General features: G+C 56.1%; 6 protein-coding genes across 6 annotated transcripts; 2 read left to right on the top strand and 4 right to left on the bottom strand.

Annotated features, from left to right (window-relative positions):
• Positions 1-37: 37 nt before the first annotated feature.
• QBC33DRAFT_576950 (dehydrogenase E1 component-domain-containing protein) lies at positions 38-4,645 on the bottom strand (the record flags this gene model as incomplete). Its single annotated transcript, XM_060430952.1, has 11 exons — positions 38-546; positions 610-1,064; positions 1,135-1,268; positions 1,375-1,499; positions 1,733-1,768; positions 2,267-2,363; positions 2,395-2,494; positions 2,621-3,013; positions 3,083-3,445; positions 3,512-4,134; positions 4,202-4,645. The coding sequence occupies 11 exons, from the start codon at positions 4,643-4,645 to the stop codon at positions 38-40; spliced, it is 3,279 nt and encodes a 1,092-aa protein (XP_060285353.1).
• Positions 4,646-7,051: 2,406 nt separating this feature from the next.
• On the bottom strand, positions 7,052-8,457 carry QBC33DRAFT_576949 (Zinc/iron permease; the record flags this gene model as incomplete). Its single annotated transcript, XM_060430951.1, has 4 exons — positions 7,052-7,244; positions 7,305-8,276; positions 8,357-8,373; positions 8,425-8,457. The coding sequence occupies 4 exons, from the start codon at positions 8,455-8,457 to the stop codon at positions 7,052-7,054; spliced, it is 1,215 nt and encodes a 404-aa protein (XP_060285352.1).
• A 418-nt stretch (positions 8,458-8,875) lies between these two features.
• Positions 8,876-10,880, top strand: QBC33DRAFT_532382 (putative histone acetyltransferase). The gene is made up of 3 exons (XM_060427374.1): positions 8,876-8,997; positions 9,065-9,340; positions 9,414-10,880. Exons 1-3 carry the CDS (start codon positions 8,976-8,978, stop codon positions 10,544-10,546), a joined length of 1,431 nt encoding a protein of 476 aa, XP_060285351.1. The 5' UTR covers positions 8,876-8,975; the 3' UTR covers positions 10,547-10,880.
• On the bottom strand, positions 10,425-12,204 carry QBC33DRAFT_468408 (pyrroline-5-carboxylate reductase). Its single transcript, XM_060425165.1, has 2 exons — positions 11,942-12,204; positions 10,425-11,879 (listed from the first exon to the last, which is right to left on the bottom strand). Exons 1-2 carry the CDS (start codon positions 12,009-12,011, stop codon positions 10,909-10,911), a joined length of 1,041 nt encoding a protein of 346 aa, XP_060285350.1. The 5' UTR covers positions 12,012-12,204; the 3' UTR covers positions 10,425-10,908.
• A 155-nt stretch (positions 12,205-12,359) lies between these two features.
• On the top strand, positions 12,360-13,773 carry QBC33DRAFT_532377 (CTD kinase subunit gamma CTK3-domain-containing protein). Its single transcript, XM_060427373.1, has 3 exons — positions 12,360-12,668; positions 12,731-12,907; positions 12,994-13,773. Exons 1-3 carry the CDS (start codon positions 12,513-12,515, stop codon positions 13,483-13,485), a joined length of 825 nt encoding a protein of 274 aa, XP_060285349.1. The 5' UTR covers positions 12,360-12,512; the 3' UTR covers positions 13,486-13,773.
• On the bottom strand, positions 13,612-14,550 carry QBC33DRAFT_532376 (putative 54s ribosomal protein l12 protein). Its single transcript, XM_060427372.1, has 2 exons — positions 14,252-14,550; positions 13,612-14,185 (listed from the first exon to the last, which is right to left on the bottom strand). The coding sequence occupies exons 1-2, from the start codon at positions 14,459-14,461 to the stop codon at positions 13,853-13,855; spliced, it is 543 nt and encodes a 180-aa protein (XP_060285348.1). The 5' UTR covers positions 14,462-14,550; the 3' UTR covers positions 13,612-13,852.
• Positions 14,551-14,642: the final 92 nt, after the last annotated feature.

Raw genomic sequence — 14,642 nt, 5'->3', positions numbered from 1 at the left:
AAAGAGTTGCCCGAGATCAGAACTGGTTGATTCCGGTCTAGTTGAAGTAGAAGAGCTCGTCGGGTGTCCGGCCCCGGATGAACTGCGGCTCCGTACCGCGGACGTAGATGTCCTCGAACAGGATCTTCTGTGTCGGCTCGGGCGGCGCCATGGCCTCCGCGGCGGCAACCTCCTCGTTGACGTGGCTGCGGGCCTCCTTGTCGATGCCCTTCAGCTCCTCCTCCGTCGCCACCGTCCAGTCGAGGATGTGCTGCTTCAGCCCAGCGATGGGGTCGTTGGTCGATCGCATGCGCTGGATCTCCTCGCGGGTCCTGTACGTTGTGCCGGGGTCCGACATGCTGTGGCCTCCGTAGCGGTACGTGACGTACTCGAGGACCATCGGTCCGTGGCCCTGCTCGGTCCACTCCTTTCCATACTTGACGGCGGCCTTGACTGCGAGGACGTCCATGCCGTTGACCTTCAGACCGGGGATGTATTGACCACGCTTGTAGTAGTCGGTCAAAGCCGACGAACGGGCAGCTGAGGTACCCATACCATACTTGTTGTCTATGGCGCGAATTAGCGCCCACGCAACCACACTAGAAGCGCACGAACGCAGCAGTCACTTACTCTCACAGCCGAAGAGGGCGGGCAGCTTCCACAGCTTCGCCATGTTGAAGGCCTCGAAGACCTGGCCCTGGTTGCTCGCACCGTCACCGTACAGGATAACGGTAGCTTTCTTGCCGCCCGTGTACTTCTGGGCGAAGGCAAGGCCGGCGCCGACGGGTACCTGAGCACCGACGATGCCGTTGCCGCCGTAGAAGCCCTTGGTGAACATGTGCATGGAGCCACCCTTGCCGTAGGCGATGCCCTCCCGGCGACCAAGAAGCTCGCCGATGATGGAGCGGACGCTGGCGCCTCGCATGTAGGCGTAGCCGTGGCATCGGTAGGCGGTGATCAGGTCGTCCTCCTTCGTAATTGCGTGCTCAATGCCGACGGCGACGGCTTCCTGGCCGGTAGAAAGATGGCAGAAGCCCCTGATCTTCTTCTCCTTGTATAGCCTGTCGGCGGCCATCTCCATTTGTCTGCAGACCAGGGTTAGTCAGTCTGGACACCTAACACCGCAAAAGCTGGGATTGGATTCGTGGGAAGTACCGGATGACCACCATATCGTGATACATCTGCTTCAGCTGCTTCTTCGTCACCTCCATCGCGTACGGTGGAGGGTCCAGCTCGTATGTCTCGAAGCTCTCGTCGCTGAGGGTGACTTGAAATGGCTCATCGTCGGACTGCGGTATAACTCTTTATCAGCTGCACTGTTCCGAATTGCATCCACCGAATGCTCAACCTTGAGAATTGAACCCCGAGGAGCAGACCACAGGCGACAGGGCTTACCTTGGGGACGGTGCTCAGGTCAACCTGCGCCGAAGCCGCATTGGTGGTGACGGACCTCCTCGCAGCAACAAGTGGGACGGGTGCGCGAGCCGCGCGGACGGGCACCGCCCTCGAGAGCCGGAGAGCTCGCGAGAACATGTTGTTGAAATGAAAGCAGGCGAGAAACGGAGGTATTGGAGAAGGGGATGGATATGGTGAACGATCGGATCAAGAGCTGCGAGAAAACCTGCTCAAAGCTGCAGACAGGGCGACGAAGACGGGGATAATCAATGGACCTCCGAAAATGATTTTTGGCGTTGAGGTGAGCTTTGCTTGTTGAACTGTGCTAGCCCAGAAGCAGGTTAGCGCGCCGACGGACGCTTGGTCCCGACTCGAGGGTTCGGGTTAGGTAAGCCTGCGTCCTGCAACCTGTTCGTCTCAAGTCTCAACACTCGAGGAACCGTCTCATCTCAAATGCAGAGAAAGCGCGGTGACCGACACCCTTTTTGCACTCTATTATACTAAATGTATCTTATTTATTCGTCCCTGTCATCGATTGGGAGACGAACTGGTACCCTTATACAACCGTAGCTCCGAACCCGAACCTATCTAAACTAATAGGTGTGAAACCCCCTGACCCTGAGAACCGAGCCCAGCTCCCCTCTATGCTTGACTTCCCAATCTCCCAGCCATGCTTCGACGCCGTAACATATGCATGTGTATAGCCGACAATCCCTATTTTTGATAGCCCAGAAATGACCTTTCTGTTCGTATCCGTGTGTTAAAGTGGGCAGAAGATGTAATAACCGCTGGCACTGCACGTTGAGTGCACACAGCCACCATACTCACTCAATACCAGGCATGCGCAATGTGGTGGCCCAAGTCACCCCTTCCATCCTAGAAAAGCAGAAACTCGCGGGTGCGGCCGGAGAGAGTTGCGCAAATCCTTCAACCGATATGCAACATCTAGCTGTCATGGAAGAAGGTGGTGTGCCTCTGCTGAAGAGGGGCTGTTGATGGGCCAGCATCTGGCATTTCGACGTCGTGCCCACCGTCGACCCTCCGGGATAAACCTGGCAGAAGGGGCTGTGACGAGTTGAAATCCAGGGATATGGCGCTGAGTGGCCGGGCGGGTGCATCCCTAGGGCGTTGTGGGAATGACGCTGGCCGTTCATACATGGCTTCTTCTGGGGGGGAGAAGGACCAGACCTAGCGCCAGTGTGTTAGCTTTTGATGAAAATCATGAGAACGGGTCGTGACAAGTGACGGAGGAATGAGAAAAGAAATCCAGGGGAGAGTACTACGACGCACCTCCATGATCGTTCGGTTGTTCCTCAATGCCATGGCCACGCATTTCTCGTCCTCGAATGCGACACGCCACACCGCCTCTCCTTGAGCCACAAGTTCGCGTACAAGGTGGCCAGTCTTGAGGTCCCAGACCTTGACTCGACCATCACTGCCACCGCTGACCACCCGGGTATCGTCGAACTGTAGGCTTGTGACACTGTTATCGTGTGCTGCGAGTCGGTGTATCGGGCAGAACTTTTCCAACGACCAAACCCTCACGGAACCATCGGAACCGCCGGTGACGAGTGTGCCTCCTCGCATCTGCAGCTGCCCGACAAGAGAGGTGTGACCCTGAAGGACGGCTTGGCATTCTCTATTTTTTGGGGGAGAGACTCTCGTTAGGTCAATATTCAAAAGGGGGAGTGTTCAGGGAGCGACGTACCCAGTGGACGCGTCCCAGATCCTGACACTGGTGTCTAGGCTGCCGGTTGCTACCCTGTAACCGTCGAATGCGATGGCATAGATCTGGCTGTAGTGGCCTTGAAGTGTGTGGAGACACCGCCCTTCGGAAATACTCCAGACCCTGGCGGTCGTGTCGTAGCTGCCGGAGACGACAATGTCTCCCTTGATCTCGAGGCAACGAACACTAGCTTGATGCCCCACAAGGACGTTCCGGCAGAGTCCTGTGCGGATGTCCCAAACTCTGAGAGTGGTGTCCCTTGATCCCGATATCGCCGTGTTGGCATCCGACATCTTTAGGCAACGTACCGTGGACGTGTGGCCGCGGAGAGTATGGAGGCATGCACTGTAGGGCGAGAGGTTAGCTTGATCTAAGCATACTATGGGATGCAAGGCGCTCTCCGATGCTTACCCAGTGGTCAAGTCCCAGACGCGGACGTCCCGATCACATCCGCCGCTGACCAGTATGTCGTCCCAGGGAACCATAGCCCAGACACCCATTACGTGGCCTTGCAGCGTCCTGAGCGCGTTTCCTTCAGTATCGAATACGTGGATCTTGGCATTATCCAGGGCCACGATGATGTATTTCGAGGTAAGATGAAGGCTGGTGACAACGCCGCCGTCCTGCGTGATATTTCGGGTGATCTTCCGGCCACCGGTCCGCCATGCTGCATCAACCAAGTACCTCTGCTTGAAATGAGACTTGTACGACTTCAATTTCGGCCTTGAGCTCGGGCTTCCGGATGCTGATGATCCATCGAGGCTGAGGGAGCCTGACATAGGCAGTGCCTGTGGCGGGCGGGCACCAGGGAACCTAGAAACCCCGAATTCGTTTCCAGCCTGCCCAAGAGCATAGCCGGGCGCGGGCGCGGGATGGTGATTTATAGATGACTGTACTTCCGACAGCCTGCGCTGGTAATCGTGCTTCACACACAGGTTCTTCCACGTCATATCGTCGCTCAGAAGGTCTCGCCACCTCCGCGAGACCTGGGAAGCCCGAGCCAAAACCTTGGGGTCGTCAATGAAGGAGAGGATCTGGTCTACTGTTAGTCGAGGGGGAAAATGGAATTAGGGGTCGGATATATGAGAGGGGGGAACGTACTCGGAGACACAGTTCGTCGGGTAGGCTGGTGAAAGGATCCTTTTTTAATAGAGGGCTAACAAACTGATGCACGAAACTCAATTGCTGACTGGTGCATAGATTGAGAAGGTCTGCCAGCAGCCGTGTCCTCTCCGGGCCACTGCACTTTACGAAGTGCTGTCGCAGGTTGGCGAGAAAGAAGTCCTCGTTGTCGGCGGCCTGACTCCAATCCGGCTGCTTATGGGATGGGCCGGGAGACGCGGCGGGAGTGGGGGGAGGGGGAGGCGATCCTGTCAACTGCTGGTCGAAGTCTGCGGCAGGTGTGCTCATGCTTGGAGTTGGGGGGCCTCTCGGAGGTCGCTGCTGGGGTAGTTTCGTATTATGGGTATTCAATGTCAGGTCCTCGCAGCTAAATGCGCTCCCTCTCCGCTCAGAGAAACTGAGCGGCCGGTGATAACCAGCCATAACTGACGCACCGCGGCAACTTTGATGAATCGCGATGGCAGAGAAGAGATACGGGGTATAGATAGGGAGAGAGAGGTAACCGTGTCGTGTCTCTGTGGTTGGCGGCGGGCGGCGGGTTGTCTGATAACAGGCCGGAAACGTAGTGAGGCTCGGAGGTCCCGGAGTGCAGGAAGATCTAGATGCCGTTGGAATTCGTTTGTTCAGCTGAATGTCGAGAGGACCGAGGTAATACGGGTGGGTAGGTTGGCGCTAGTTTTATGGTAATGCGTTCTCTGAGGGAGGTGAGGCAATACGTCGATCGGCGGCTAATCCGTCGCCCAATTCTGCTATTGAGGTTGTTGTCTGAATAATTCGATGTATGGTCGCAACAGATTCTGAGCGGTTGAAAGAAAGCGCAACTTGGTTCGAGGACAAGATGTTGGCATGGGTGTGGGACGAGGGCGAAGTGCAAGAGGACGTAGGCGGAGGAGGCGAGGCGCGGAGAAGGGGAAGGAACGAGAGGAGGGACTTCCGGCGACTACCTAAGTAGGTAGGGAGACATGGATGGAGTGGAGGGAGAAGGTCGACCACCACGATGTCTGGAAGGCATTCACTCTCGGGAGGTGCGATCAAGAGTCCAGGCCGGCGCTTGCTCTTGGCAGATGGTCGACGTTGAGGAGTGCTTAATGGAGGGACTGGCAGAGGCGAGAGGCGGAGGGACTAATTAAGGCGGCGGAAGGACCGCTTTTACCCTGTTTGGTCGAATGGGGCGCGAGCGGGACCCTGGAAGTTGCGGTTACTGAAGCCAGGGGACGGAAGGGAGATGACACGAAGTACAGGGGACAATGTACGGGATTAAGTACCATCCAATGCTGGATAGGAACTGGGGTTAGTGCGCAAAAGAAAAGATCCGCAAAAGGTGCATCAGCTTAAGACCTTCCTGCGTTCATACCTAATATCTACGCAACTGGCTTTCATATGCCGCCGCGTCAGTTAACCAGGTTGTCAATTGACAGTTGTATTGGTCGGCCGGGCTGGAGCGGCCGGTGCCCGATCCGGAGGTGGATTTCGACTCTTTGAGGTCAGATGGGCTGGAACCATTCACGTACCTCTCAGTAAGGGATAGGATGGAAGAGATGCATACCGGCCTGCCCAGGTGGTCCCCTACGAGTGCGTGTTATACAAGTCAGAATCGATATGTCAGACTTCCATGCCAACTATAACATTCCTGGTTTCAGTGACTACCTATGCTTTGTTTTCGCTGAGAGTGAGCGGATCTTGGAAACCGTGTAGTCATACGGCAGCCAAGGGAGCCCATCGTTTGGATGCCGACTCTCGAAGAGACTGATTGCTAGGTTTGCAGTTTGGAAAGGGAGCAGATCATGATATCCCATCCCTACATCCCATCCCTAAAAAGGGGATGGTGATGTATCGCAAATCAACTTTGGCTGAGAAGCACTATTAATACACATTCCTATCTAATACGCCTTCCCTTACCCCATCAGCTCTCCCATATGGACAAGGTTGAGAAGAGTGTTCAGAATGTTTGCTGCATGCGGCCCTGGACGTGGTGGAGGAGGTGGAGAGGTCTCAGCTCTCTGCATACGCATAGGCTTTGCAGAACTCACTCCACGCGCCGCATGAAACTCAATTTAACTCGCCATGCTTTTCTCCTCTTTTCGTCTCTTCTCCCTTCTGCTACCTGTCAACATCGGACGACAAACAAGGGGACATTTGGGACCAGCCATCCATCCCTCGCTTTGTGTTCCTGCAGTTGGTTCGAGCTGCCACCTAGGGGCACAAGTGGGCATCGGCATCATTGCCCTGGGCCTAAGCCAACCTGGTCTGTGTGCCAGCGATCCACTCACCTGACCCAAGCGAATAGAGTTGGGGGGGGGGGGGGGGGGGCCCCATGGCAAAAATGATGCGATTCTCGTAAAATATGGAAAAGACTGCTGCAGGTTGGGGCCATTGCACAAAGGGGAGGATTTGCCAATGCAACTTAGACACTTACAATAGAGCTTAGGGGTAGTAGGACTTACCAGCCTACCTTCGTAACTGGTAGACAGGAGAGTACCTGCATAAAAAGGAACAACTCCGACCCATGGCTCTAGCCCGGTATGGAACAGTCAGTTTCTGAGAGCCAAGATTGTTCAAAGCTCAAGTACCTATCTTGTACATAGTAATTCCACTTGCTATCCTTTGATGCTTTGGCCCGGAGCACCGGGCTCTCTGGCCCACCTCATTATCGGCGTTGCCCGAACAAACTTGCGAAACCTCGACGTGATATCCCGAGCCCTTGAACTCCATGGCCTTGAGCGATAGATATACATGGCGTAACTCCTATTTGGTAACACATCCCTCCGATTCTAGATTAAACGCCGGTTCCGTTAAATGACCAATGGCACATGGCATATGACTGAGACATCAATGATGATGACCAAACTGTGCGAGCAGAGGAAAGAGCATGCCAATTACGGTAGCAATCGTGTCTCGCATCTGAGGCTTACCCTGTTTCCTCTGTGATGAGCTGCTGGCGTCAGAATAGCCATTCGCACTCGAATGGTGGTCATGCCCTTGCAATCCGTGATCTTCTTGCATTGCATGCATGGCAACATACCTAGTAAAGCTCTTGTCAGTAGGGGGTCGGGAGAACGGGGGAGAGCGCACAAGGTCGTACAAGAAGGTCCCAGCCGAGAATAGCAGCAGCATTCCAGTCCACCATTTACCACTCTCGCCTTCCATGTTCCCTCCACCGATAAGGGATATCGCAAGATACGTTGCCAAGGCCCCAAACGGCGACGCAAGGCTGAAGACGATGAGGTGACCTCGCGCGGCTCGTTTCGACAGCCCTTGCTTGAGCAAGACCGAGGTCAATCCGAACGCTGCTGGTGCCTTGTGAATCATAATGGCAAAGAATATAATGAAGCCGAGTTTCATGTCCGACGACGTCGCCGATGCCCCCATGGCAATCCCGTCGGCCGCCGCGTGGATCACCAACCCCGTCGTGGTTGCGAGGCTCCTCGACTGCTTTGGAGTTGGCGCCAGCGAGCCCAAGAAGCTGTCCGACTCTTCATCACCGACCGTATTGGATGAGGCGAGGTTGTCGAGGCTGATGTGCCGGGTCGCTGGAGGGGACTGAAAGTTCTCGGTCGCATGCCGCGGGAGCCTGTCGATCAAGAACATGAGGACGAACCCCAATATGAGGGAGAAGCCAATGTAGAAGGTTGGCAGCTCAGACTCGCTATGCTCCTCGCCGCCCTCAGGAGCAGTCGCCTCCGGATGCTTTACTTCGTCTTTCGTGTCCGACTCTTTCTGCGACTCCTCCCTCCTCGCCGTATCAAAAGCAGGCGATTCCCTAGAGGCGATGACGGGTATGTAAATGTGGTGGTCGTGGTGGTCGTCGCGGCTTATGTGGAGGTTCGGGACATGGTCGGTATTCCAGCGCACGTCGAGGCCCTTCGAGAGTGCTCGACTGCGAGTGTTGTGCGAGTGTGAGGACACTCCACGCGAGGCTATGGCCTCGATCCCCTCCGGCATGATGACGATGAGCGATGTGCCCACGAGGATGCCGATCCCAATGCTCGAGATTAACCGAAGCTGTGACTGGGAAAGAGTCATGGATAGCGGAAGCGCACCGGCCAAGAAGGAGCTATCGCAGGAGTCAGAATAGTCGGGACCAATGGTTTGTACATGCACTCTGATCTAAATCGCAAGGGTGATCCGACATACGCCAATGCCATGACAACCTGTAACTATCAGCTAATGGCGTCACAAATATTCCTAGCGCTGCGACTTACGCTCAAGGCCAGAAGAAGGAGCAAGCCACCCATCTTGCAAAGTGTGGTACCGAACCAATTAGTAGAAACAAAAACAAGAGCTCGCTACCGAGTCATCTGTATTTGAACTTCTAGAAATAGGTCGCCTGGTAGGTGGTCTGCGAGAAACGGTTGGACTCGATGATGGAAGAAAGAATTAAAAAGAAAAGAAGGCCAACCGGGTGTCAAGCTTCGATTCATAAGTCCTGCCTTGGTGGCTGTGTATCCGAATAATTATTCGTCAGATGCGGACCTTGCCCAATTAACCCCTGCCATGGTGGGTGTCGACATTTTGATCGTGACCCCTGACTTTGATCGTCCGCCTTGCCTAAAGTGTATTAGCGCGGCACTAAGATGTGGACCATGAGAGGCTTGTGGCTCGTGCATCCCATTAAACACCAAAAGGCTGACGCGCTTTTGCTCGCGTCGTGGCCTTCGATTTAAAGCTATCAGAGTTGAAAAGTATCCCCCTCCGCCTGGTGGACCTAGAATACCCCAGCTCGACTTCCATCATCATCACCAAGACCATCAATATGTCTCAATCGGACGATAACTGTAAGATCCATTTTCTCTCATATCTCTCCTCTCATCGCTCTTTAACTGTAACTGATGGCGTATCTAGGGGCGGCGAACTCGAATGACGCCCTTGTGGTGACCCTCGTCACTTCTTCGCCGACCGGCTCGAAGACAGTCACCAGTTTCAACCCAAAGTTCACATATCCCATTTTTGGGGAAGATGAGCGGATCTTCGGGTATCAGGACCTCAAGATCAACCTCCGGTACAATGCGAATGATATGCGACCCAACTTGGCGATCTCATTCTCCAAGAAATTTACTGCTGTCGGTGATACAGAGCCCGCCGATATTGAAGGGCTGCTGAAACCGTTTCTTCCCCAAGGTAGGGCGAGCACATGATTTACAATCCATCTTTACATTTTATCACGTTTGTCGCATTTACTGACCTATTGTAGTCGCGTTTCAGAAAGAACGAGAATTCGAAACTGCCATCCAACAAGTCTCCCCCAGCTGGACACCACCCGGGAAACTTGTTTTGTCGTATAATACGAAGGATGGGACCTACGAGATCTGGAAGGGGAGCCTGGCAGATCCCGCGATCAAACAGCTCGTGACCCGTATTCAGATCTTGGTCTCTCTCCTCATCGAAGCTGGAATGCCCATAGACACTGAGGGATCAGACTTGGATAGGTGGACGGTATACTTCCTCTACCGGAAACAACCGGTCCGTGGAGAGACCGACCAGTTCTCGTACATGTTTGCAGGATACTGCACAGTCTACAGATTCTTCCTCTACCAGCCGCCGACACCGCCACCATCTCCGTCGGAGGCTGCGCCGGCCGTGAAAGAAGATCTGGATCTCGGCGACGGCAATTTCGACCTGTGCGAGCTGCCCTGCCGATCGCGGATATCTCAGTTCATGGTCATCCCGCCTTTCCAAGGCAAGGGCCACGGACCTAAGCTCTACAGTTCGATATTCCAGGACTATCTGAACCATCCACAGACGGTGGAGATTACGGTGGAGGACCCCAATGAGGCCTTCGACGATCTCCGGGACCTCTCGGATCTCACTTTCTTGCGCACGCTCCCGGAGTTTAACGAGTTGCGGCTTAACACGGACCTGAGCATCCCCAAGGACGGCCTCGTTCCTCGAAATATCGTTGTTCCTGAAACAGCAGAGGCTGTACGGCGAAAATTCAAGATAGCACCCCGACAATTTGCACGCGTCTTGGAAATGCACTTTATGTCGAAGCTCCACGATGTAGTGCGACCTGGCATTTCGCCAGAGAGATCAGCAAAGGGGAAGGCTACGGAGAAGCAGCAGCTCGAGTACAAGCTCTGGAAGCTGCTGGTAAAGCAGCGGCTATATCGTCAAAATCGGGACACACTTGGCCAGCTTGAGCTGCCTGTGCGCATCGAGAAACTCCAGGAGACGTTGGGAAGCGTCGAGTTCGAGTACGCCCGACTCCTGGCGATGCTAGAGGGACGGCAGCAGCAAGAAACCACGGGCAATCATGCCGCCAAGCGGAAGTTGGACGAGACGGCAGAGACGCCCGAAAGTAAGAAGGCGCGTGTCGAGGATGCATAGGAGGCCCGATGGATGAACGTGAGAGACCCGCCACCAAGGTTATTGAGCGGACGCATATTTAATGGGCATGCGTTCTATACCTAGTCGCAGCAGTAGGGGGACGGTGATGTTATCCACGGGCAGTGTTTTAAGTAGATACCACGAATCAATCAGCTTTACTCGAGCTTTTATTGTCGCACGGCTATGGCACCCCCGGTGATGGGGGAAAAGGGGCCATCATGCCGAAGAACCTTGCCGCCAAGAAAAATGCCACCAACCCGCAACCCAGTCCCTTAAACGCCGAGAACGGTTCTCTGCATTCAGCATTCGTTTTCTCATTCCAGCAGTCCCGTCGCAAACCAAGCTACCCAGGTAGTCGTTGTTCAGTCGAGCTGCGCGCCGGGAAACCTGGTCCCGTTGACGCCCTGCACGCCCTTGCCGAGCTGGCTCGCGACGACGGTGGCCTCGCGCACAGCCCTCGCGACAGTGCCGCGGACGCGGCCCTCCTCGAGGACGAGCAAGCCGCCGATGGTGCAGCCGCCCGGTGTGCTGACCTTGTCCCTCAGCAGGGCGGGGTGGTCGCCGTTGAGGACGAGGCCGGCGGTGCCGCGCATGGCCTGGGCGGCCATGCGCTGGGCCTCGGCGCGAGGGAGGCCCATGGCCACGGCGCCGTCGATGGCGGCCTCGAGCATGAGCGCGAAGAAGGCAGGGCCCGAGCCGCAGAGGGCCGTGCTGGCGTCCATGGTCGTCGCCGGTAGGTACACCACCTCACCGATGCGCCGGAAGATCCAGGTCACGAGGCCCATGGCCTGCGGCGGGAGCGGCGGCGTCGTGCTGCCGATGACGGTCATGCTCTCGCGGATCAGGCTCGCCGTGTTGGGCATGGCCCGCACGACGCGGCACCCCTGCCCGTCGTCGTCCTCCTCCTCCTCCGCAAAGCCGGCCGACGGGCCGCCGCGCAGGATGCCGTTGATCTGCTCGACAGACACGCCCGCGCAGATGCTGATCAGGAGCTTGCCCCGCAGCGACTCGGCCATTCCGGGCTCGGACAGCACCTCGCTCACCATGTAGGGCTTGCAGGCGAGGATGACGACCTCGGACTGCCTGACGGAGGCGACGTTCTCGTTCTGGACGACGCTGATGGCGCCGGCGTACCCGCCCAGGGCAGCCCTCACCTTCTTGGCGCTCTCGGGGCGGCGCACGCAGGCGATGAAGCGGGATGGGAGCCGCGAGGGGAGCTCCTCGTTGAGGGGGGTGGATGTCCCCGATGCCGAAGGCTGGACCGGCTTGGTGGGGCCTTGCATCTCTTGCAGGGAGGCGAGGATGCCTGAGAGGATGGCGATGCCCATTGTCCCTGGGGATTGCTTTCAGTACGGGGAGTTCTTTCATTCTGGGCTCATTTTGTTTGAAACTCACCACAGCCAAGAACAGCCATGGTTAGCTCAGGGCTGCTGCCATTCTGGGGGTGACCAGATGTGTCAGACATCTTCGATAAGTCACGAATCAAGGCGAGATGTATGCTGTCGTGATATGAGGAAGTCGGTCTGAGGCCGAAGTAGGTTAACAATATAAAAAGAATGAATGCCTGAAAACTTCTCCGCTGCAAAAAGTTTTGCAAGTCCAAAGTCTTCAGGATTTTTATTGCCTCTCAATGCTTTCTCTACTCCAAACCTCACTCCCACCCATCCTCTGAACCTGTCTAGCGGCAGAATATCAATTCTCTCTCAACGACCCTGAAAATCCTCACCGCCTGCCACACAGAGTTTAGCGTTGCACGCACGCGCCATCCCTCCAAGAAATGGATACTAGCTCCGATGAGGAAGCAGGGGCTTCTCCAGTGGGAGACTCTGGTCTAAGTTCTGATGCGTCCGCTGGTTCTGAAGAGGATCATGAAGTGAGAAAGAACCGGAGTTTTTCTACAACTCTCCCTATTCCACCTCCCCTAGTTACTGCTGATGCATCAGACTGACCAGCTCAGCTCACCAAGATGGCGGACCCTTTCGAAGTCCGCATGCGCTTCACGTCGCAGCTGCAGCATCTCAACGCCTCGGTGACGTCTGCTCAGAAGGCAGCTCAATTTGCCCTCAAGTATAAGGACATGGGGGAGGATTTGCACTCCTGCATTCTCGAACAGCTGGAACGGGTATGGTTCTCCAAGATGATTTTTTTGGTTTTGTTTTTCATTTTACTAACTCGAGCCCTCAGAATAATATGAACGTTCGCGCCAATATCATGTATTTCATCGAGCACTTTCTCGATCTAGCACAGAAGGATGGCCACACCGACTATGTGCGGATGATGCAGCGAGACATCATCAGAGTCGTCGACGCGGTTGCCCCCGACGACGGCTCCGGGGCGGCTAACGTCAAGGTCGTGAGGAAGGTATGAAAATTCATCCAATCTGCTCTTCAGACGAGTCTCGGAAGTCTTCGCTGGCAAAAAAAACCAAACTGATCCCCGCAATCCAGGTTCTCCAAGGCCTGCAGAGCAAATCATTCCTCGAGGCCCAAGCCGTCACGGAGATCGAGGAGGTCCTCAAGGAGCGCGACACGGCCGCCCACGACATGGGCCTGTCGTCCCCGGCGGCGGCGGTGGCCAACGGCGACGCCGAGCTTGGCGACATGCCGCCGTCGCAGACGCTCCCGCAGCCGCGATGGGACCGCGGGCCCTCGAGCGCGGGCGCAGGCGCGGGCGCGGCGAGGCTCGACCGCAAGCAGGTCGAGCAGCGGATCGAGGAGGACCGGGAGCGGCACAAGCGGCTGCGCGAGGGCATCTGGGCGGTGCCGCCGGGCCCCGACGCCGAGCTCGACCGGCTCTGGGAGGAGACGAGCGACCTCGGCGACGACGACCACCTCATGGGCGAGGAGGAGTACGAGGAGCGCGAGAGGACCGTCCGGTCGAGCTGCGTGCATCGCCAGGCTGCTACCGCTGCTGAGGCGAACGGGAAGCATTCCCGCTGAGTTGAGTGCCCTGTTTCTCCTGGAGGGCCTGGTTTATTGCATGGACTGGCGTTTGGTAGGGATCGACGGTGGCGTTCTGGCTGAAGGGGATGTGTAAGAGTATTTTTTAAAAATAGGTTATTCAGCCTCCTGAGGATATCAAGGTCGGATCTGATATCGAGCTTGATATTCGTGGACACTCCCAAAGGAAGAAGACAGGCGCTTGTCAAGCGGCACGAGCTGAAGAGACGACATCGTCGACTGTATTGTATATAATGTTACATGCTGTTTTGTACATGCAAAAGGATGATGCTTTTTAATCGTAACATCCAGTAATCCAGCACCCCCCCATGCTTCCCAGCTAGACACGACACGTCTCTCTGCCCTCCTACTCCATGGCAACCGTAGCGCCGAGCGCCTTCAGGGTCGCCACAATCTTCTCCGCCTCGTCCTTCGGCACCGAATCCTTCATGGTCTTGGGGGCGCTCTCGACAAACTTCTTCGAGTCGACCAAGCTAAGGCCGAGCAGGTTCTTGACCTCCTTGATGACCTTGGGTTTCGACCCGGCCTCGAACGACATGAGCTTCACGGCGAACATGGTCTTCTCCGCTGCCGCCGGAGCAGCCTCGTCGGCGGCGTCTGCCTCTGCTGCCGCCGGTGCGGCCGGTCCCGCAGCCGCTGCGAAGCCGCCGACAGGCAGGTCGGGGATGTTTAGTCGCGACTAGAAGGCGTTTGCCCTTAGCTTAGAGTACAGGCAGTAGGAACGCGGGGGGGGGATCAATCATACCTTCAAGCTGGATACGAGGTCTGCGGTCTCCAGCAGGGTCAATTGGCTGATCTGGTCTACGATCCCGACGATCTTGGGGCTCACTGCCTCTGTCGAGTTGTGCCGCCTTGCGATCTTATGTCGGAGGAGGGATCCCGAGGCCCGGAGCGAGCCTGAAGAGCGCAGCTGACGCGCGCAGCTCTGAGCCGCGTACCGGCATGATAAAGACATGTTTGCTTCCGAGTTCTGGGGGTTCGTGGGAGTTCGTGGGGGATCGGAAAGGCGCCGATTGACTTGCGGGCTGCGGAGCTTCAAGGTTGTTTCCAAGGAGATTTTCGGGTCGTTGGAGGTCAAAAAAGATCCAGTACTCGAAGCTTCTGATTGGTTGGGCTGTGGATAATTCCGCTCCGCT

This window comes from Phialemonium atrogriseum, assembly GCF_030411735.1.
Source record: "Phialemonium atrogriseum strain 8032-3 unplaced genomic scaffold QBC33scaffold_7, whole genome shotgun sequence".
Taxonomy (NCBI): domain Eukaryota; kingdom Fungi; phylum Ascomycota; class Sordariomycetes; order Cephalothecales; family Cephalothecaceae; genus Phialemonium; species Phialemonium atrogriseum.
This window is presented reverse-complemented; position numbering and strand designations above follow the sequence as displayed.